At 40.0% G+C, this 23,541-nt stretch overlaps 1 protein-coding gene across 3 annotated transcripts in view; it reads left to right on the top strand.

The window, feature by feature from the left end:
* The first annotated feature begins 390 nt into the window (after positions 1-390).
* LOC307165696 (potassium channel, voltage gated eag related subfamily H, member 7) overlaps positions 391-23,541 on the top strand; it is an 80,051-nt gene continuing 56,900 nt past the window's right edge. For all 3 annotated transcript variants that reach the window (XM_079883580.1, XM_079883579.1, XM_079883578.1), the window contains exons 1-2: positions 391-857; positions 2,339-2,569. In XM_079883580.1, coding sequence (XP_079739706.1) covers positions 782-857; positions 2,339-2,569 — 307 coding nt within the window. In that variant the 5' untranslated portion in view covers positions 391-781. The remainder of the gene's footprint in view (positions 858-2,338; positions 2,570-23,541) is intronic.

Genomic DNA, 23,541 nt, shown 5'->3' with positions numbered 1-23,541 from the left:
GTCATTTTTTGCTATTATTATGAAGGCTGTATGTTATTTCATAAAACACATTTCTGTTGCCCAAATTAGCCTAATGTGAAATCTTCCTCTCTTTCTGTAAGTTTATTTTTTAACTTTAACGTCGAGGTTGATATCATTTCAACAGGAGTATTTCCAGCACCATGGACAGTCCCAAATTTGCCACACATGCGAATAAGCACTTTGAAGGGCCGAATCCATTTTACTATTACTCTTGTTTGGCACGGTAAAGTTTTGCCATAGCATTTTATGCATAAACACTCTTTACTTGATAGATCTAAATCACACTGTAATTGACCTGTCTAATTTAGTAGCAGCCGCTCTTAATTTCACTGTCATGGAAATCCTACGTGTTGTGTTGTTTGACGTGGTTAGCGGATAGCGATCCGTGTGAACTGTGCCCTCCTCCAGGGCTTCTCTCGCGCATCTCGTTGCACAGTGTCGCGCGAGGGCTCCTCGCGGAGAGACAGACGTCACTGCTGTCAGTTTGTGGCCATTCGTCACATTGGTGGGTTTCAGTTCGATTGAGATGCTGCTCAAAGCAGAGCGCCTCGTTTTCTCGTCTTTCGTTTTAAACGACTAACGGTGAAGACCAAAACGGGAATGAATAACGGAAAGCGACAATCTAGAGGTGGAAAGAAGGAGAAGACGTCGCCGGAATGATCCCCAAAGAGACGCGTTTCCTCGCGCTGCGCTCGTGAAGCTCAAAGGATTCAAAGGGGCGCGCGATCGAGCGGCTCTCGCGCACAGCCAGCCGTCAATCATGCCCGTGCGACGAGGTCACGTCGCGCCACAGAACACATTTCTCGGGATTATTATCCGCAAATTCGAGGGTCAAAGTGAGTGTCACCTTCCAGATGTTGCATTAATGTTTGTTTACTTAATTGCAACAATAAAAGCTGCATGTGTGGCGATTCAGTCGCGGTTTTGTTAGTGTGACCTCTAAATAGTGAGAATTTACCTCCACGTTCTGACAGTAACCTACAACTTGTTTAATCCTTTCTCCGATGTCCGAACTTAGAAATGGATACTTTGATTTATTAGTGCTGTTACCGTAAACATTGATTATTTAAGTGGTTAACAGCGCAATAGATTTTGGATAGTGTTTGGACTCTTTCTCCATTAGACTTTATGAGGAAACTGTCCATTAATGTTGTTCAGTGTTCGGCTAACATCATGTCAGCATTTGAAAAATTAACAGTTTGTGATGTGAGTGTTAATGTTTACTCGCACTATACCACAGGCACTCAGTTGAGTTGTCCACTGCCAAAATCTTACTCTTCCATGTGTTACTGTCTCTGCTGGTTTCTCTCAAACAAAACTGTTATAAAAGGACAGTTTCTGGTAGACAACATGGAGGACACAAGCGAGCATAAAGGTTTTTGACTAAAAATAGGCGTAAGGTGTTAGACCCTCTATACATTTGTTGACATGACCATATGTGCAAAATGTTCCTTAATCAGGAATATTCTGGGTTCAGGTAATCTCAATCAGTGTTGATTACCAGATTTACCACAAAAAATAAATAAAAATTGAGAATTTAAAAGAAATGTGAAAACTTATTGATCTGTAAATCTGTTTAAATAATATTTAGGCTCATTTCAGGGTTTTAGGATTGCATTGTCATGGTGATACATTTGGGAAATTCGACAACATTTTACAGGGAAAACAGTTAATTTTTTTTTTTTAACAGTTAACAGTTTTCACTCTAAAATCATGCCAACAATGCATATTTTGTCTGTAGCTTTGAAACGGTAAGCTTTCTTTGCACAAATTAGACCTATTCACTTCTAATGTACTGTAAGGTGCTCGCTGTAATTCCGATTTTAGTTTTTAGGGGTTTTTTTTAAACAAAAGGACACACAAAATAACCAGCATTATGCCACGAATTCTGTTGATTGAGATTAACATAATGAACCCTGTATAGGCTATTCCTTTAAATTGTTCCATACTTTCATGTTTTCTTGATGCAATGAGGTTTATTTCCATCCTGCACGGATGGTAGGTTTATATTAGTTGTGTACAAATGCTAAAAAAAAGAGTGTGTTGTTTGTGCTAATATCCTCATTAGTTTGAATAGCAGAATAGCAGTTTGTCAACAATCTCAGTGTAACGGCATAAAATTCGGCCTAATTACTTAAATTTACAGTCCTACATTTTCTAATCTAAAAGTACACACTGCCAAAAGCACAAGTGCTCCTAAGGCAGTATAAGTAACACTTTTATAAAAGCTTTAAGAATGCTTTACTATATCCTTTCACCTCAGCTCCCTTTACATGCTTTCTTTATCCCAATAACTCTTTTCTGCCCATTTCTACAGACAAGAGATTTGTCATAGCAAATGCACGTGTCCAGAACTGTGCCATCATCTACTGCAATGATGCCTTCTGTGAGATGACCGGGTTTTCCAGGCCGGATGTCATGCAGAAGCCGTGCACCTGCGACTTCCTGCATGGACAGCTGACCAAGCGGCATGCTATTTCGCAGGTAGCACAGGCTCTCCTGGGCTCGGAGGAACGCAAAGTGGAGATCACCTACCACCGCAAGGACGGTGAGTGTGTGAGCTTAACATGTTTATAGTAGTTCAATGAACTTGAGAAAGTCTGTGGGTTGAGTTTACTAAATGTTACTCTGTACATTAATGTTTTGGTTAAAATAACCTCCGTTTAACTCTGGTGCTCTTTGCATGTCAGGCATAAATGATAGATTTCTTTTTTCAATGAAATGAATGTACTATATTTTAGTTCGATTATGCTTTTTATGTAATATTTTGTATTTTTAGGGGATTTTATGGTACCTAATTATATTTACGTTGTATTTATAATCCATTTATTCACTTTTTGAGTGTAGACCTGAAAATTAAATTTCCAATTTAAATTGTCATTAATCTTGAATGCTTTAGAGCACAGACTTAAGTTTGATCTCTCGGAGATCTCTCTGGGCTATCTGTTGGCTGACCAATGACAGACAGGAAGTGAAATATGTTTAAAAACAATAATTTTTGAAATTCCATTTTGTGATGTTTTTGCGGAAATGCATTCAAATTGTTTAATGCACAGCTAGCCTTAGATTATCTTACTCATAACATGGTCATTTGTCAACATTGACAACTTAAAGTTGTTATTGATGTTTGCAGCGCAATATTTGACCGGAAGGTTACAATTGATGGTTATTTTTGTCAGTTACGGCTCGTTAGATCAAGAGATTAAGTAGTGCGTAAGATTACATTTATTTGAATGAATGAATGAATTCTAGCATTTATTTTAATTAATTATCGAGAGAGATGCGTACCTGCGCCTTTTCAGCGTCTCTCTCTCTCTCTCTCTCTCTCTCTCTCTCTCTCTCTCTCTCTCTCTCCAACGAACCTGTGAGTTTAATTACTTAAAATAGCGATGTAACCCCCTTGTTGCTGAGTAATATAATGTAGCGATTCAGTAGCAAAGCTATTGTCTAAAGCTAAAAGTCGCAGGGCGGCGTTGATACGTTTTTGTGCTCCTGAATGTTTCTGTGTGTGCGTAGTGATATCTCCAATTTCTTTGTGCGAGTTTGTGTGTGTGTGCTTCAATGCAATTCAGTGCAGTGCATTATTATAGAACTGTCTCTTATTCTGAAAAGCATATGCACTGAGGATTTGTTTTATTTCTTCTATAAGAAAATTGTGATTGTGTATTTACTTTTTCGGTAAATACACGAATGTGCTGTTCACACAAGCAAATGTGTTACGCCTTTTTTGTCACAGTTTGGGGTTGAGGAGATGAGGCGAGGACTCAAACGCGGAAGAAATAAAGGCTTTTATTAAGCAAAAAATAAAACTAAATACAAACAAAACTAAGACTTGACTTGACTTGACTTGACTTGACTTGAAACACAAGGGTAAACATACAACGTACATATGACAAAGAACTAGCACAGGACTGAAAACACAAGGAGAATAAATAGGGAGCAAAACAAGGCTGATAAGGAGGGCGGACAGGTGAGGCAAATGAATCATTAATCAGGTAACAAGATGGGAGGAGCTAAACAATCGATAGGAGAGCACATGGCACAAGGAAATATACATGACAAGCCATGTGCTCACACAAAACAAGACATGAACACGCAGCCAATGAGAACACTCATAAGCCACTTGTTCACACAAAACATGACAACATGAAAGCACACAGCTAGTGTAAAACACAAGCTGTGTGCTACACAGCACAAGACAAAACATGACATGAAAGGACAGGACACAACAACACGTGCAGACCGAAGAGCGTACGAGAAACCGCACGCTCACGTGACAAGACAGCGCGCACGAGAACGAGCGAAAGCTCATCCTGTGCGCTCAAAACAGAAAACAAACAGCGCGGAGCATGGATGTCTGAATCCCGACACAGAACCGAAACTAAACTAGACCGATGTGCCGGGATCCAAACATCAAGTTTGGCTCGAAACCACGCACTCTGACAAAGACGAGACAAAATCAGGAGTGTCAGAGCTCTGTCACAAAACCAAGAAATTAACTAGACAGAAGTGACAGAACCCTGACATTTTTACTGTTAAGGGACCATTCATACATCAGCACCAAAATACCGTTAAGCTCTGTGATGTCACTCATCTGAAATGACCTTTAAACGCTGCGCTGTTGTCTTCATCTGCCTTTTAGTTTCACTATCTGCCCAATTTGAGACTTGAGTGACAGGCTGATCACACAGAACCTGTTTTTGCTCTTAAAAACAAAAGACGCTGCATAATATCTTCCAATAGTATCCACCTGCAGAGCCATAACTGATGAATGGAAAAGAAGGCAGGGTCTCAAGATGCATTTTGAAAAACGCGGTGATCTTGCTTGAGACGCGGCACAGTGGGCAAAGACATTCAACTTGCACATGTTTACACTGAAAAACAATTAAAAAGCAGCAGAAATTACTGTACATTGCATCTGAGCTTTATGATTGGTCCAAAGCAGTCTTCTTACGTTTCCGGAGGGAAAGTGACGTCAATGCTACCCTCTATTGGCAAATCAAGCAAACACAATTGTTGCAAAATAAAATATTGCTGGTTCCTCTATTCATATATATATTTTTTAACTGTCGAGTCAGCCAATTAAAAACAAAACAAAACAAAAAACAAAGGAGAGAGTATTCATCAGGATATACAGGTCATATATGCTCTGAGAGAAAAAACAAATGTCCTCGTAATTGGACAAAATTAATTTATTAGCCTAGTGCCTGGAGATAATATTAATTAATGCATTATTTTACATTAAAACATTGCAGGTCTGAATCTGTTTTTAGAGCCAATGCTGAAAATGTTTTTTTTCCCCCCAAGATAATTTCTTCAGCATCTAGCATATTGAATCTCTTGTACAACCAAGCTTCCTTACAACAGCACAAACAGGCCCCCTCACCCGCTGATAATTCTCTCAACTCAATATTCTTCTTATTCTCAATATTATTAATATTCTATACACTTCTTATATTCTCCCCATCTCTCAAAAGTTGATTCTCTAAAGAACCATATCAGGAGACTTTATCTGCTTAGTTCTGTCCGGGCAAACCTCATTCCTTGTGCAGTGTGAACTTGTAATTATGCATTATCCAAACAGGATATAAAGCATTAGAGCCATCATATATCATTAATCCCCTTTAAAAATTCAGTAGCAGTTTAAGAGTCTTTTTAATAGTTTCTAACTGAAGTGCTACATTTCATTCATATAATCCTGTCAATCATAATGCTAGCAGCATAAAAAGCACCTGCAATTTATCTGACATCCCCTCTCCATTAAACTCCCTGGCTTTTCTTCATAGTCATGTCCCGGGGGAACTTTGAGCTACTGTTTCTAGACCTCACTTTATTGTCAACAAAATCTGTCAACTCTGTTCTGAATGCCTCTTAGATATCATAAGAACTAATTGACATGTCATTATGCAGGTTTCCACCCTAGAGACCGCATATAAATTCACTTCTCTCTCTGAGGTGTAAATGAGGCTGCTCTCCTCTCGCTGAGACACAGCACAGCATGTTCTGGACCTACTCTTTATTTTTTATTGTGATTTTAGTGGGTTCTACTGTGAATGCATTAAACTGTGAACGGTGAGCAGGTGTATGTAGCATATTTAGAACGCCTCTGTCTTTCTCTCTCTGGTTTCTTACCTTCTTCATTTTTCATCCTTCTATTCAATTACTTAGAAAACAAAATAAAGATTAAAATTAGAACCAAAAGAGTTTAGTATCCTTATGTCTTTTTAGAATCGTTTTAAGCTTAGTTCACTTGTTTATATGTTTTTAGAATTTCATCTATATGGAATGGTGCATTTGTCTTATACATTACAATAGAACTTCCGTTAGGATATGTATGTATATCCATGTGTAACAGCTTCTTTAACAAGAAAAAATGAAGGGTGGGGCTTTTTTTTTTTGTCCATCAAGATTGGATCATTTGATGGTTGTGGTTTGCTATTGCTGCAATCTCATGTGAGTGACAGATTGTCCCATTATGGCGCAGTGAGAAATGTCTTATCAGTTAATCATTACTCATTATCGTTATTTTGATTTAAATCTAGGGCACGTGAATTAAGAAAAAGTATGATGTGCACTGCATAGATAAATCATTTATAATAAATACTGCAATATTCCATTTGAGAAAAAACAACAACAAAAAACAGGAATTGTCCATTTTGATTTAATGGTGACTTTAAGGCTTAATTAACACCGAAACCAGAAACGTGTTTCTTTTTTTAAACTGGATGTCATGTAACATTCAAAAATAATCACTTTTAAATTAAACACAATCTGTAGGACTCACAGTGTCACTTAATTTCTATTTGAATACTTTTTTTTTTATTAGAAGAGGGTTCTTTGCTGAACCTAGAAGTTGCTGCTAAACACTGAATAACCATTGAGTGTGTGGTCATATTAGATGATCCCAACCCACTTATTCCATTAGACATACGCACACACACATGGTTAGGTGCTCATGAGAATGGGTCATGCCTTATTTAGCATTTATATTGCAGTAGAATGTGATAGCCCTGCATAATTCTTCTGAGACTTCCTGTCTGAGCATTGGCACTATTATACTACACTGCTGGCTTGGCAAATTCCCTGCTGCAAAGGATTTCATTCAACAAGAATAAAATAAATAATACAATTCAGCTAAACCCATTTATTGCAGGATTTTTGCATTCAGCTTTTGTACGTTTTCATGTTGCAAATACATTACACACAATCCTCCTCTCTTCAGGGTGCTCTTTTCTGTATGTAACATTTAACAAATACTGGTTTCAACTCAAGTCCTTATAAGCTGTTCTTGAATAAGTCAATTAGTCTTTTAAAAACAAATAAATTGAGATTGTGTTAGCAATAGCAAATACACTCATTTATACTAGTACTATTTATACTAGTACTATACTAGTACTGGGTTGGACCCCCTTTTTGCCTTTAGAACTGCCTAAATTCTTTGTGACATTGGTTTACCAAGGTGCTGGAAACATTCCTCAGAGATTTTGGTCCAATATGACATGAGAGCATCATGCAGTTGCTGCAGATTTGTCGGGCACGCGTCCATGATATAAATCTTCTGTTCCACCACAACGCAAAGGAGCTCTATTGGATTGAGATCTGGAGACTGTGGAGGCCATTTGAGTATAGTGAACTCATTGTCATGTTCAAGAAATCAGTTTGAGATGATTTGAGCTTTGTGACATGGCGCATTATCCTGCAGGAAGTAGCCATCAGAAGATGGGTACCGTGTGGTTGTAAAGGGATGGACATGGTCAGGAACAATACTCAGGTGGGCTGTGGCATTTAAACAACACTCAATTGGTACTAAGGGGCCACAGTGTGCCAAGAAAATATCCCCCACACCATCACACCTCCAGCAGCAGCCTGACTGGTTGATACTAGGCAGGGTGGATCCATGCTTTCATGTTATTTACGCCAAATTCTGACCCTGCCATCTGAAGGAGCCTTTCCATCAGCTCAACCCAGTCTGGCCATTCTCATCTGACTTCTAGCATCAACAAAGCATTTTCTCCTACAGAACTGCTGCTCATTGAATATTTTCCCAGCATCTGAAAATTTTACTTCCTCATCTGAAAACCACCAAACCGGAACAGAAGTAATGGGAGGGAGTGCAGTCAAAGTAAACCATAGGAAAGCAATGGATCGTAATGACAGTTCGGACGCTGAGTAAAGTGTAGCCTAAATGTTTACTCATATGACAGACCTCAGCCAGATCATTATGAGCCTGCTATGCAGCCAAGAAAGCAGGACAGGCCAGGATTAGACAGAACAACGGTCAGAACAGACCAATTGAGTCGTGGTGTGAGGAGAACAGGGCAGGTGTCTTGGTGAGAGACCAGTGTTAGCTTATAGATATATCCACGTTAGCGACGATAGCCTATGTATAACACTATGCTCAGATCACAATATTGTACAGATTATTATCATGTATCAGGCAATAGCATAGCTTGTCCTGGACTCTTACCTGCATGTGTTGTGTCAGTCATTAGGAGACAGTTTCCAGAGGAAGAGGGACTTTATAAAGGCTTTGAATGCTCCCATTTTGGTGACAATGAATAAAAAAATAACCACAATCACAACTGTCTTACGGTATAAAAACTTTATATGTAGAAACAGCCAACACAAACATTAAAGTGATTTTGTACAGATTGAAAATGAATTATAGAACATAATATATTATATTTATAATAATTAAGTTTCGACTGCAGACTAATGACAAACACATACATGCATTACATTACAATTTTATGTAGGATATGTTGATGATTTAGATTAAGACAAGGCACATTTTGTTAACCAGATGTAAATAATCTCTGACGGATCCTTGACCGTCATGTTTCCCGCCGGCGGCCGAACCACATGGTGATGACGAACCCGATGAAGGTGCTGTGACAGTGTGCACTGAAGGAACCGCACCAGCCCGGAGTCTGACTTGGTTCTTGCTTCGGCATCCCATGTTGAACTCCATCATATTGCCGGAATTATAATCATCCGGTCTAAAGTGAACGCTACACACTACCGCGTTTTCCGAAGCAGAAGCAGAAGTGAAGTCCTGTCTCTTCACCTGCACAAAACGTACCCAGGCACGGAAGATAGCACCGTCCATTTTCTTGTTCGGAAACCTGTGGACTAGATGTCCTGACAGGCCATAATTCACAATAATTTACCACTGAATCACGACCGCTACTGAATACCAACCAACCTGTGATAAGCTGGACTGTTAGACATTTTAAAGGGCTTTTACATTAACTTACTGGCAAATAAATCCTCTAGATTTATATTCACAAAGAATCTTTAGGCAACAGAAAATTAATGGGGGAAAAATATAAGCAGCCAAAGAATACATATAAGGTGACTGCAAAACCCAGGTGCCTCTCCAAAACGTAGGCCACCTTTGCTCACCATCACAGCTCTCTTTACGACAACACAGACACAGGTTGGTTCCTTAAAACATGCGTTTAATTCTATAGGCTATCAGCTCATCTTGTTTATGCCGTGAGAACTGTATTTGTAAATGAACATAGTACAAACACATCAGCAGATTATACAATACATAGTCTAAGAGTAAACGAATTACAAAATGACGCTTTTAATACATTAAGCAAGTGAAACAAATACCTCGTTGGCTGCTTGTTATGAAAAAAAGGGCATTGAGTCCTTAGTTTTATGAAAATCCTCTTTACCATCTGCTTGCCTTAGGACAGCAATGATTTTAAAATTAAATGCAACTTTGAAGAGCCTATTGAGGCGTCCGCTCATCATCAGTCCATTGAGGGGCGACTCAGTAGTTCTAAAGTAATGCATTCATGCGCCTTATGTTTTAAAGAGCAACAAATGAATTTACATCACAATTACATTTTAAATTGTACCTCAAATATTGCATGAAATTATGGATTAATTAATTTAGTAATTATTGAACAAATGCATAGTATGTTTATACAACAGCACTTACACAGAGAGAAATGTCTTCCCTGAAAAACAATAAGTAGAAGTTACACACTTTTAAAAGGTATACCCATATGGAATACACAAACCTCTCAAAATTATAGAGAAGTCTTCACTTACCAAGAATTATCATGCTTGGTAGTATTCAGCGCACAAAGACAATGAACTACAGGAAACAGTCTTTAATTCAATAATCCAACTTAGAAAACACCAGCAAACGCAGGAGTAAACACAACCAACAATTGACTACACCGAACAATGAACTCTGGGAACACAGGGCTTAAATACAAACAAACTAGGACACCAGTTCAAATCATGACAGGGAGACCGAACAGAACTAAATCAAAACACACTGAAAAAAACCATGAACCTTACAGTACGTCCCCCTGGGAAAGGCATGTCCTCATGCTGTAAAAGGTCCAACTGAGGAGGGAGGGCGGGGGCTCTGGAGGAGCATGTTGAACAGGAGATCTGTTCTGGGGTAGGCAGAATCTGTTCTACGGGGGAGTGGAGGGTGGGAGGAGCCAGGCGCAGGAGGATCAAGATAGGAACCCAGGCCGATGCCCCATGGTGGAGTCAAAGGAAGGGAAGAGCCGTGGTGGAGATTTGGCTGTCAACACCAGGGGGACAATGGATGGAGATGGAGCCACTGCAGGTGGAGACCCAGTTGTAGCTGACTAGCTGATAAAGTCCATGTGACATCGATGACTCTGGAGACGAACGTCCGAGGTGGAGCCAGGAAGCCAGAGCTAGTAGGCCAGAGGACCAAGGCTGAGCTGGAGGGAAGACAGAGCCGGATGGAGCTGAAGGCTCAGGCAGGATGACGTCTGACCAAGGTGGCGCCGAAGGGACGAGGGACAGGCTGAGGTTGGAGCGATGGGTTCAGAGGCTGGAGGCGGAGCCAGGGGATTCTCTGGACTAGGCAGAGCTGGTAACCTGAAGATCCAAGGCAGATGCTTACTGAAATGTGTTGGAGGATATGCAGATGGGCTGAAAGGAACCAGCGGAGGCGGGGCTTAGGATTTGGGAAGAGAAGTTGGGAGAGGGAGGCTGGGCGGGCATTCAGGAAACATAGGAAACTCTGCTGGGTGGGATCAGTCGGGAAAAAGGAAAATCTAGGCTGGGTGGGACCAGCAGGGATGGGAGAGAATTACCTCCTTAAAAAGTTCCAAACACATTCAGATGCCAGGCTGAACTCATCCACAGCGACAGGGTTGTGGGCAGGGCTTCCCTCCATGCCCTCAAACTCCACAAACGGTCCCTCTGTGACACACACTGTTGCCTGCTCACGCACCTGGTCAGACTCTCTGTGTGGCTCAGGCTCCGGGACGTTCTCTCATTCTGTCCTCATTACAGGCTGGGGCTCGTAAATACATAATCATGTTTCGCTTGGTCCCCTCAGTCACGTTGAATTTTCTCCTTAGCATAAAGGTTGAGAGGTCTATCTATCATGGTTTTCCATGTTCGTAGAGTTAGTTCGTGGAGTAAATACAGTGAGGAAAATAAGTATTTGAACACCCTGCTATTTTGCAAGTTCTCCCACTTGGAAATCATGGAGGGGTCTGAAATTGTCATCGTAGGTGCATGTCCACTGTGAAAGACATAATCTAAAAAAAAAAATCCAGAAATCACAATATATGATTTTTTAACTATTTATTTGTATGATACAGCTGCAAATAAGTATTTGAACACCTGTCTATCAGCTAGAATTCTGACCCTCAAAGACCTGTTAGTCTGCCTTTAAAATGTCCACCTCTACTCCATTTATTATCCTAAATTAGATGCACCTGTTTGAGGTCGTTAGCTGCATAAAGACACCTGTCCACCCCATACAATCAGTAAGAATCCAACTACAAACATGGCCAAGACCAAAGAGCTGTCCAAAGACACTAGAGACAAAATTGTCCACCTCCACAAGGCTGGAAAGGGCTATGGGGAAATTGCCAAGCAGCTTGGTGAAAAAAGGTCCACTGTTGGAGCAATCATTAGAAAATGGAAGAAGCTAAACATGACTGTCAATCTCCCTCGGACTGGGGCTCCATGCAAGATCTCACCTCGTGGGGTCTCAATGATCCTAAGAAAGGTGAGAAATCAGCCCAGAACTACACGGGAGGAGCTGGTCAATGACCTGAAAAGAGCTGGGACCACCGTTTCCAAGGTTACTGTTGGTAATACACTAAGACGTCATGGTTTGAAATCATGCATGGCACGGAAGGTTCCCCTGCTTAAACCAGCACATGTCAAGGCCCGTCTTAAGTTTGCCAATGACCATTTGGATGATCCAGAGGAGTCATGGGAGAAAGTCATGTGGTCAGATGAGACCAAAATATAACTTTTTGGTCATAATTCCACTAAACGTGTTTGGAGGAAGAAGAATGATGAGTACCATCCCAAGAACACCATCCCTACTGTGAAGCATGGGGGTGGTAGCATCATGCTTTGGGGGTGTTTTTCTGCACATGGGACAGGGCGACTGCACTGTATTAAGGAGAGGATGACCGGGGCCATGTATAGCGAGATTTTGGGGAACAACCTCCTTCCCTCAGTTAGAGCATTGAAGATGGGTCGAGGCTGGGTCTTCCAACATGACAATGACCCGAAGCACACAGCCAGGATAACCAAGGAGTGGCTCTGTAAGAAGCATATCAAGGTTCTGGCGTGGCCTAGCCAGTCTCCAGACCTAAACCCAATAGAGAATCTTTGGAGGGAGCTCAAACTCCGTGTTTCTCAGCGACAGCCCAGAAACCTGACTGATCTAGAGAAGATCTGTGTGGAGGAGTGGGCCAAAATCCCTCCTGCAGTGTGTGCAAACCTGGTGAAAAACTACAGGAAACGTTTGACCTCTGTAATTGCAAACAAAGGCTACTGTACCAAATATTAACATTGATTTTCTCAGGTGTTCAAATACTTATTTGCAGCTGTATCATACAAATAAATAGTTAAAAAATCATACATTGTGATTTCTGGATTTTTTTTTAGATTATGTCTCTCACAGTGGACATGTACCTACGATGACAATTTCAGACCCCTCCATGATTTCTAAGTGGGAGAACTTGCAAAATAGCAGGGTGTTCAAATACTTATTTTCCTCACTGTATATAGGCTATAATCTGTGTGTGTACACGCCTTTTATTTCCGACTGTGAAAAGGTTCCTCCTGTGCGGAAAGCAAGCATAATAACAAGGAGAACTAATGAGATAATTAACAGAACAGGTAAACGGAATCAGTAGCTGATGGAACAAACTAGAAAACCAGATTAAATCATGACAGTCAAGGAGACAGAACAGAACTAAATCAAAACACACTGATCAAAACAATAAACTCAAGAATTTTTGTTCTTGCCATATTTAAGTTATGAATTGTGACCAAGTATAATTTTGAGGTTTTTGTTTGTGGGTTAATAAATGGTCTTGGCTCATGACTGTATATTGTCAGATTAGGAAATGTTTGGAAAAGAGTGACGCATGACTCTTTGCAGTGTGCTCACTAATGAACATATGCTGTCATGTTGACCTGCAGGCCACTCTATATGATTAATGAGCTGTGTTTATTAACAAACAGCTCCACCAATCAGCACACAGCTCCATGTACCAGTCATTTTAAAGACTGAACAAAACCATGTCAAATGCTGTATAAATGCTACTAGTATAGAAATGAGGTGCTGAATGGCAAATAATGAAGATCTGTTCAAACATTTAAATTCCGTTCCAACATCTGGCTCAATTATTCACTTTTTCCAAATTCAGTTCCTCTAGACTGAAGACATAATCATCTGGATTTACTTCTTAATGAAATTGGAATTATCCGCATGTGTGCCTCTGTATCTTATATCTTAATTCTATGAAAATGAAATCTGTCGATAGAGATCCTCTTTCTATTATGAGCAGATTAAAAGTTACAGTTTCACTTTGGCACAGACAGAAGAGAGAGGAGGACACACACACACACACACACACACACACACACACACACACACACACACAGAGACAGAGGTATTTATAGCTCTTGTGCTTTTGGTATGGTGTTTGGAGTCTCTGCTCAGGGGAACAGAGACACAGACTGCACTGCTGTACTGTTAACCCACACAGCAATATAGCAAGAACAAACCCCATCAGCACTAGTCATTATAATTATAATTACTATTATTATTATTATTATTACCAAGAATGAAACATGCTTTGTCAGATTATGAATGCTTTTAGCACTCTGCAAAAAGAAAAATAATATTAAAAGTTTGTTTGTGGAAACACTGATTCATTTTATCCCTATCAACACATATATACTTTCTGGCAGACTACAAACCTTGTCTCATTACCATGAGCAGATTTAGAGAAGCACTGAACAGATGAGTGTTAGAGCTCTGTAAAGAGACACAGTCATTCTGATACTGAACCCATGAGCTCCACAGTCAGATGGGGATTTTGTTAACATGTCAGGCCTCATCTTTAGTCTGTCACCATTATGTTCTGTTAGTGTTATCATCATGGACTTTTAGTTTGTTTTCATTCTCATCATGTGCTCCTTTGTTCAGTTTTCCCGCTCCTCATGTGTTCATTGGTTTGAGCTGTGTTCTACTAATTATTCTTGTTGTGTTTGATATATAAGTTGATCCCTCGCATTCATTCTCTGTTCGGTCTACATTGCATTTAGTGTATGTTGCCCTTTCTGTCTGATTATTATTTTTCATCATCATTATTAAACTTCGTATTGAAACTTTATTCTTCATCTTCGTCTGCCTTCCTGCAACCACCAGTGACATAGTCTTACAAGACAACATGCCGCATTCATTTGTCTCACCCTCAGACAACATGCCCACTGACCATCATAGAGCTTGCTAAAGTGCATGTTGCTTTTTACACTGTAAAAAGTTTGTAACTTGTAAGCTTAAAGAGCTGGTTATACCTGATCTAACCCTTGAGTTTAGTGTAACCAATGTATTAACATTGATTCAGTGATGTTAAATAATATAATTAATTTAGATGTTACCAGATTTTTAGGTTAAGATTTTTTTTCAGTGTAGTTCCAAAAAAGTCCTGGTCGATAGTTGCTACAATGAACGTTTCTAAGCATGAATTAATCATTGGATTTGGGTGAAGTTTGACAGGTTCATGATATTTTAATTATTTAAAGCAAGAAAAAAGCAAGAAAATGTTTGTTTTCAAGAAATGAAAATTCATTCTATACATTTTGAAATAGTTTGGTTGAATTAGTCCTTGAATTTCACTATAGATAAACTTAAAAATGAACACAATTGGAGAGAAATTAAAGGGGTGTTTGATTATGATTTCACTTTTTTAACTTTGGTTAGTGTGTAATGTTGCTGTTTGAGCATAAACAACATCTGCAAAGTTACAATGCTCAAAGTTCAAAGCAAGGGAGATATTCAAACGTCTGGGAGGGACTACACGACATTCCTCCAGGGTTAGTGACTTCACCAACCCTAAAATTTACATAAACCCCGCCCCCTGAACACAATTTATAGATTATCAAGACAGAATATGCTAATCAATGACTAGAAGATAACTACACATAAGCTACATAAATTCATCAACTAACCATTCAGAAACGTCCTGTTGCGTTCTACATGTCACCTCTTCTTGAGTCTCTCCATCATTGTCTGAATCCGGTTTGAACATAAAAGGCTAACATTTTTTTAAAGCTACACTGTGTAACTTTTTTAGTTGATTCTTAGCAAAAAACACTTAGTTCTTTCAAAAATATATGTGCTCATTAATGTATATTTACTTCTTTCAAGTAATAAAGTATTCTCTTAAGTTTATAATCTGCCATTGAAAGTACATACGGGTGAGGGGTTCAAATGCCGGTCACCATGTTGCCCCTCCATCTTGAAACTACATTAGCTAAAGAGGGACATACCTGTAAATTCAAGCTTCGCCTTTTGCGTTTTTCACTCACACCGTGACGAATGCGAGGGGGAGATTACTCGCGAGCTCGCGAGTGCCAGCAGATTTGAAAGATAGTGTGGTGTGTGTGTGTGTGTGTGTGTGTGTGTGTGTGTGTGCGTACCGGTACTCACATTTGAAAGAGAGAATTAAAACGTCAACGCGACGACAGACAAATCAGCAAGACCATAGTCAATATTGGAGTAACTTTTCCCAGATGGAAAGAGCTCATGAGGAGAAAAGATTTTAAAACGGACGCCGAGGTTGCCTGCTTTCTTCTCGACAGGTAATTCAGCCTGTTGTAATTCATTTGTGTAAATTTGAAGTTTTATAGTTGCTTGTCTAATAGGGATGTCCCGATACCACTTTTTGCCGAACGAGTCCGATACCGATGCTTTCATTTTTGGTACTCGCCGATACCGATACCGTGACCGATACCTGAATTTTCACTGCATTTGTAATTTTTAAATGTAGCCTATTATTAGATAAACCAAAATAATATAAATCATATTAGTTGGCTTAATTTGTTCATCAAATATATATTTTTTTCAGTTATTTTCATGCTTAATTAAGCCTGCTAAAATGCATTGTATGAGCTTCTGTTACTGTCACTGTTCATTCTATTGCTCTATCATATTGTATCTTTCATTTAATGGCCACAGCACATATTTAGATCTGCTTCAGCAGGGCTCAGTGCTGAGGGTCGGGTCAGCGGTTCAAATGTTTGTCAAAACCAGTGAAATATCAATTATTTAATCCAATTTTGATACTACAACAAAAACTACCTGCCTAATTAATGTGAATTTAAAACAAGTAAGCAGTCAGTAACAAAATAAGAACAAACAATCGAATTACAAATAGGACAAATAAATACAATAGAACAAAGAAAGACTACAAATGAAATAAACAGTGTTTTTAGAGTTTTTCAGGTAGATCTAACAGGTACAGAAATTTGAATAAAGTAATCAAATGTGAAAAAAGCATATTCATTACTGTATAAATTATATATAGATGGATATTTTTGTAAAGTTGAAAAGGGTAGCCTATTTAGTCAAGAGCAGTGAGTATTTATTTGTCCTTTGTGTGATTAACATTAAAACACAGAAGCAGGATTATTAGACTGCTGCCCCTTTAAGACCGAACGCACGGACCGCATTTGAACATGCTACGTTCATTTGAGATATAACCGACTTTGTTTACTATAGGATACTGGCCAAGACAGGCGTTTTTACATAATTTTGTGTGAATTCGTCTGTACAAGCGCAAGACGTGAAAGACAATAATTCAGTATTCGCGTGCCGTGACGCTGGTTTGCGGGGCGCGCGCTTTGGATGTTTGCGTTCATGGAACTTCTTGACCTGCACGTCCTGTAATAATGTAGGGAACCACTCGTTATACTTAAATCAGGTAACAGTTCATGTTTAACTTTACTTACATATACGATTTAGTTTAAATCCAAATAACATGTGCTGAGTGAACGATCAGCAATCAAGAGCATTCAACATAAGTGCGCTCGCTCGCGCTCTCTCTCTCTCTCTCTCTCGTCAGTTAATGTTAATAATAAGCTACATGCCTCGTATTATTTTCTTTGCCATTGACATCAGACTGAACAAACTTTCCACTGTTGTCTGTTTAAAGGGATGTGCTCGACCAGCTCGCGTGTCTATGCCTCAGTTCACCTCCACAAAGCACTCGCGGCGGCCAGTTTCGTTTCACAAAATGTACGTGGTATCGGTGCGTGGTATCGGCGAATTTTTATGAGTACGAGTACGAGTATATGAGGGCAGTATCGGCCCGATGCCAGTATCGGTATCGGGCCATCCCTATTGTCTAACCATAGCATGGTTGTGCATAACGCCAGAACGACCTCTAGTATAACTTCATCCTCACGTCAATGGTGTAAAAGTATTGTTTACCTTGTAACATAAATCTGTGCTGCGATGGATCACAGGTAATGAATAGTTTTAAAGGCGCAATTTTTTTAAGCAATATAAAAAAAAAGGACACTGTAAATTTTTAGTTATTTTTAATTGCTTTTACTTTGTACACATTGTAACGTTAGCCTAATCTGATTATGCTGGGATAGCCGATTCCAAGGGTGACGTTTACCTCCTGACATCTGTCCTGTAGTTTTATTCATTTTAGACGTATTGTTTATTATTGTCATGGACGAAGTGATAACTGGAAGCCATGTAAATCTTGGAATAATACGGCCACTGTAGGAGTTAAAACGCCCTCGGATTTGAGAGGAACAGAAACTAACATTCACTGGGTAGTCATATACAATTTCACCGCTAGATGGGGGTAAAAATCACACAGTGTAGCTTTAAATGTTCAGTGCATGTCTGTGTGAGTGCAAGCTGTTGAAGCTCCGCCCTCTGTACTGGGAGCAGCAGCTCATTTGTATTTAAAGGAACTGACCCAAAACGGTGCGTTTTTGCTCACCCTCAAAAATTTACAATTTTAACATGCTATATAAAAATATCTGTGGGGTATTTTGAGCTAAAATTTCACATACACTGGGAACATCAGAGACTTACTTTACATCTTGTGAAAAGGGCATAATACCACCCCTTTAAAGCCTCCATTTTCTCACTATGTCTTACACAAACACAAGCAAAACAACTTACAAATAGTTTACAAGGTCATCCTTTTTGGAAAAAGTTGGCAGAAGCATCTCAGTAGGGGCTATCTGACATGTTGACCATACGATGTGTGAGTGTGTAACAGTATTTTCTTCTCTCCTGTAAGCACAGTATAACCAACCTGTTACACGCTCCTCAGAGAGCCATCAGTCACAGTGTTTGAACCTGTGTGTGTGTGTGTGTGTGTGTGTGTGTGTGTGTGTGTGTGTGCGCGCATTGGATGGCTGCGCTGGGAAATTGAGATTGCAGACAATGAATAATTCAGCCACACAGTTTCCTCACCTTATACATTCAGGAGATACTCATAAATGTAATGTATACCTATTCGCATTAGCGCAAACAAGCACATCGGCATGTACTGTACATGCACGGTAATGGTGAACATTATGAATGGATCGCTCAGGAAAGCGTCTATTGGGAAAAATGTCACCTATTCCAAAAAAAACCCAGAAGAGATAGACCTAATGGAATGAATTAATGCTCTTAACCGTATTGATTTGAAAACGCATGACAGGTAAGAGTGTGTGTGTTTGTGTGTGTGTGTGTGTGTGTGTGTGTGTGTGCGCTGGTGTGTAGGTGAATATGGATTACTCTGTTTAAAGAAGTCTCCACAGGCTCTGTAGGTTTAATTATTGATTGTGGAAATTGAATCTAATGAAATTTCCATCATCTTGAAACAAGAACTGAGCTCGATACATTCTATATTCTACATTCAAACACATTTAGTAGTGCGACTGTAAATGCATGATTTTGGTCATAGATCTCCCTTGGGGCACATCATGCTTAACATCTTAAGTAACAGCTGAATTTAACACACCGGCCTGTGTATCCTGTAACTTTAGGGGATAACCAACATGGAAGAGCTGCAAAATTCTGTAACTCTTCCCCTACACATTTCACAGTTCACCTCAGGACACTAAATGCAATTTATGTGTGGGAAATGAAGATTGCAACATGAGCAGTACCTGAGCTGATTTACTTTTGCTTTCATGCTGTGATGGTCGTCCAATCGATGCAGCTACTGCTCGCAGAAACTTGTCTGAGTTTGAAAACGAGCAGTATGATCAAACCTATAAAAATGTTGCTAAAATTGTACTACAATAAGAGTGCTGGTTTCACATGGCAATAATATTTCATCAAAGACAAAATCATTTCCTTTGAGAAATGTTTGTGTAACAATACTAAATTTATTATCTGGCTAAAAAACAATGTGACTCTCAGTGTGATCACCATCAATAGCAGATTGCTCAGCTTAGATGTCCATTGTCAAAATGTCCAACTTGCTTCCAAGACTTTGAAAAAACAAAAATAAACAAACTAAACACTTAAAGTTGGACTTGGAAACTGATAGAAATATTCAAATCCAACTTTGCAGGTGTATGATTAATTTTAGTACAACAGTTTCTGATAAATCATGATTTGTTTGTGAAAATATTCATATTCAGAAATATCAAATTTGTGCATATGCACGATTAGTAAATGAGACCCAGTGTGTCTAGATTACATGATTAAACTGTTTAGCAACCATTTGCAGATGCTGATGCCCAAAAGTGCACATTTTGTGGTAACATCTAAATATACTGGTATTATTCAAGTAGAGTGTAAAACAGTAAAAAAGGATCTTGATGATAAAGAAACAAATGCAAGCATTTACCATTTTGACTTGATTTAACCTATAATTTCAACCTAATTTGTCAGGTTGATTAAATTACATTTTTGACTTTGACTTAAACCAGTTCATTTAAATGTTACCACAGGGAGCAGATTTTTAGGTTAACTGAGAAAAAAATATTACACTGGAGATGCTGTAAAATATCAATCTTCAATAAATCTAACATTCAGACAACTTCAGGTCTGCTCTTTTTATAGCAATGGACAATAGCATATCTGAACTCTTTAGTAGTTTAAACTAATGCTGAGAGCTTCATGTGCCCTGTTAACCTCTCTCAGTTTATCTTTCTAGTTTTACAGTGGTTTCTCCTGCTTTATACACTCGAGACAAGCATTAGATCACATTTCCTTTAAGACGTCATTGGGTCAACAGATTCATTCTTTATTTATGGAGGTCATGGTAATGGAGCGATTTAAAATACCTCTGTAAGTCCACATTGCACAGACATGTGTAAGTTTGTTTGTTTGTGTGTGTACAGAACCATACACTCACACCATCATACTCATTCTCAAACCGTGAGACTGATTTTAGTGTTGTACTACACATAATTGACCTGTTGTCCTTTTGATGTCCTACATAATGCAAAGACCTTTTTATTAAGTATTTTTGAACATCCATCAAAGGGAAATTGGTTTAAATAATATCATTTTATAATATAATAATATGTATTAAATATATATGATTTATTTTAAAATATATAATTATATAAGATTTCTGAATGTTTTTCATCTGCCCCTGGACTACTTAATTCATTTAAACAGCTCCACAGCAGAACGAAATTCAAGCGTTTAAAGCTCTTATTCAGTTCCATAGGGCTAATCTCTTAAGCTTCTCTTGTCCTTTCAGTCTACACACACACGCAAACAAGAATTCCCTCGATGGTTTTCTGAATTTGCCTCTCACCTAGGTTAATACCAAACATAACCAACCAGGACTGTTTGAGATTATCATCTTCGAGTAGTGAAAAAACGAGCCAATGCACATTGGCGCGCAAGATTGGCATCTCGCTCTCCGCCCCGCAGTGTGGGTATAAACACGGAAGTGGATGCACGCACCACTTGTTTTTCGCTGAGGAGCTGAGCGGAGCCCGGGGTCAGCGGTGATTCAGCACTAGTGGCGACGTGACTACAGGCTTTGTAAGCCTTGCCCGTGAGAACGGACGAGAACTTACAGGCACGGGAGGGGAGACGAAGATCACCCTTCCAAGAGGTAGCGGTCGCCGGACACAGCTGCATCGCAACAGACCGCTTCACTGGAGGGATAGCCTCGTAGCCCTTCACTGCTCCTCCGTCAAGGGTAGCGAGGGGGGAGGAGGTACTAAGGCTGTTTCTGGCAGCTCTGGAAAGAATGGCACTGGGGCAGCAGGCTGAGGAGCAGCCCGGCCCGCCCAGAGAAACCAATCATCCAACCGAGACGGTTCGGGACACGGTGGAGGGTTCCACGCGAGCGGCCTGTTTCAGCATAGCTGACATTTCTGGATCCAACTCGGGCAACGCTACTCAGTAGCGGGAGAAGGAGGCAGCGCAGCCGAATCATCATCTCCAGAGTCCAGCTCCCCTTATGATGCAGCGATCGACATCCTATCCTCAGGAGGAGCCCCGAACGAAACGGCTGGTCGGTCCACTACAGAGGGACCAGCACGTTACACAGGGAGCTCCAGACAGAGGAGTGAGGGGCCCACGGGGACTGGTTACCGGGTGGGGAAGCCCTCACTGTGATCCACAGATCACCCATCCAACATGGCGCAGTAGGTCTCCTCTGGGATTGGCTAGCAACACTGACTGGAGATGGTGCAGCCTGTACCAGTGAAGCACTCACCCTCTTCGCCCCCTCTAACCGACCGTCAGAACAAACAAACAAAGAATGCTGTTAAAACAGCAGTTGAGAGCTCAGAGGGCTCGCAATCACCGCTGCACTCACGCTGTAACACACCAGCACCGAGAGAGACTTCCAGAAGAAGCACCGACACACTCGCTCGTTGAAAAACACTCCAACACTCTTCAGAGACATCGAATCCAATCGGCTCCGAAGCGAAAGACAAGTGGTTCGTGCATCCGTGTCTGTGTTTATACCCACGCTGCGGGGCAGAGCGCGAGATGCAAATCTAGTAAGCCAAAGTGCATTGGCTCGTTTTTTCAATACTCGAAGATGACAGGCTCCCTAAGCGTGATCCCAGTCAGTATGGTATGTCCGACTACGTAGAACGTGACCGAACTGAAAGGGAACTGGTTGGTTGTTGCACTCTGCAAACATTCCTGCTGTAATAGACCTTATTCACAGCAGCGCCATCTTTGATTTTCAATGGGAATGAAAGCGAGGCTGTGAAGGACAGACATGCATCTCTTCAATGGGCTGTACTGTAGTTTAATGTGTTTTTGGATTGTTCTGCTCATGAAACACTGGAAAAATATCTTTCCAAGAAATTTCAGTTGACAAAAAACTCCCGACAATATAAGCTGTGGAAAATTGTAAGTAATCTAGGAGCTTTATACAGCTTTTTACAGCGGATGCCATTGGAAACACGGCAAGTCTATCCCTCACAGCCTCACTTTCATACCTGTCATGGTGTTGCTCTGAATAAGGTCTATATGGATATCTGCTCAGTCATGCAATAAATTATATTCCACACATAGCTAAGCCAGTATCCAAATGGCATCGCAAGCTCTGGAAAATAACACTCCAGACTAGTTTATTTAAAATTTACTTTGTTGTAGACAGTATACTTTTTAGATTGCACTTTTATGGTGAAAATTACATATCTTTTAGCATAATGTATAGCATAAAAATGAACTTGTAGCAGTGTTGCAATTTTAGTCTTTATTATTTTGTACTTTTTTCTGTTATTAGTGTCAGGGTTTGGTGAAGGATGAGGCATGGACAGATGCAGAGAAAATGGGCTTTTATTTGACAAAAAAAATAAAACAAAGCAAAGCGAAAACATGACTGGCAGCTTGTCTGGACAGGACAGGACAGGACAGGACAGGACTGAAACCAGCAAGGCAACACACAACTGGAACATTTGATGACAAACTGGCACAGGATTGCGAACACAAGGAGAATAAATAGGGAGAGCAAACAAAGCAGGTAATGAGGGAGGACAGGTGGAGCAAATTAACAAATAATTAGATACCAAGAGGGACGGGGTCAGACAACAGACAGAAGAGCACATGGCACACAGAAACAAACATGACAAGCCTTGTGCTCACATCAAACAAAACAAAAGGTTGTTTGGGTGGCTAGCCAATGTATTAGATTTCTATAATACATAAAATAAGTAAGCTTGATCAGATGGGGGGAAGAATTTATTGAATTCTATTGAATTAGGGGGATTATGGGGAGCCACTTACGGATT

The sequence above is a fragment of the Squalius cephalus genome (assembly GCF_949319135.1).
Source record: "Squalius cephalus genome assembly, chromosome: 10".
Lineage (NCBI taxonomy): Eukaryota > Metazoa > Chordata > Actinopteri > Cypriniformes > Leuciscidae > Squalius > Squalius cephalus.
Note: the sequence above shows the minus strand (reverse complement) of the source record. Positions and strands in the feature narration are given on the sequence as shown.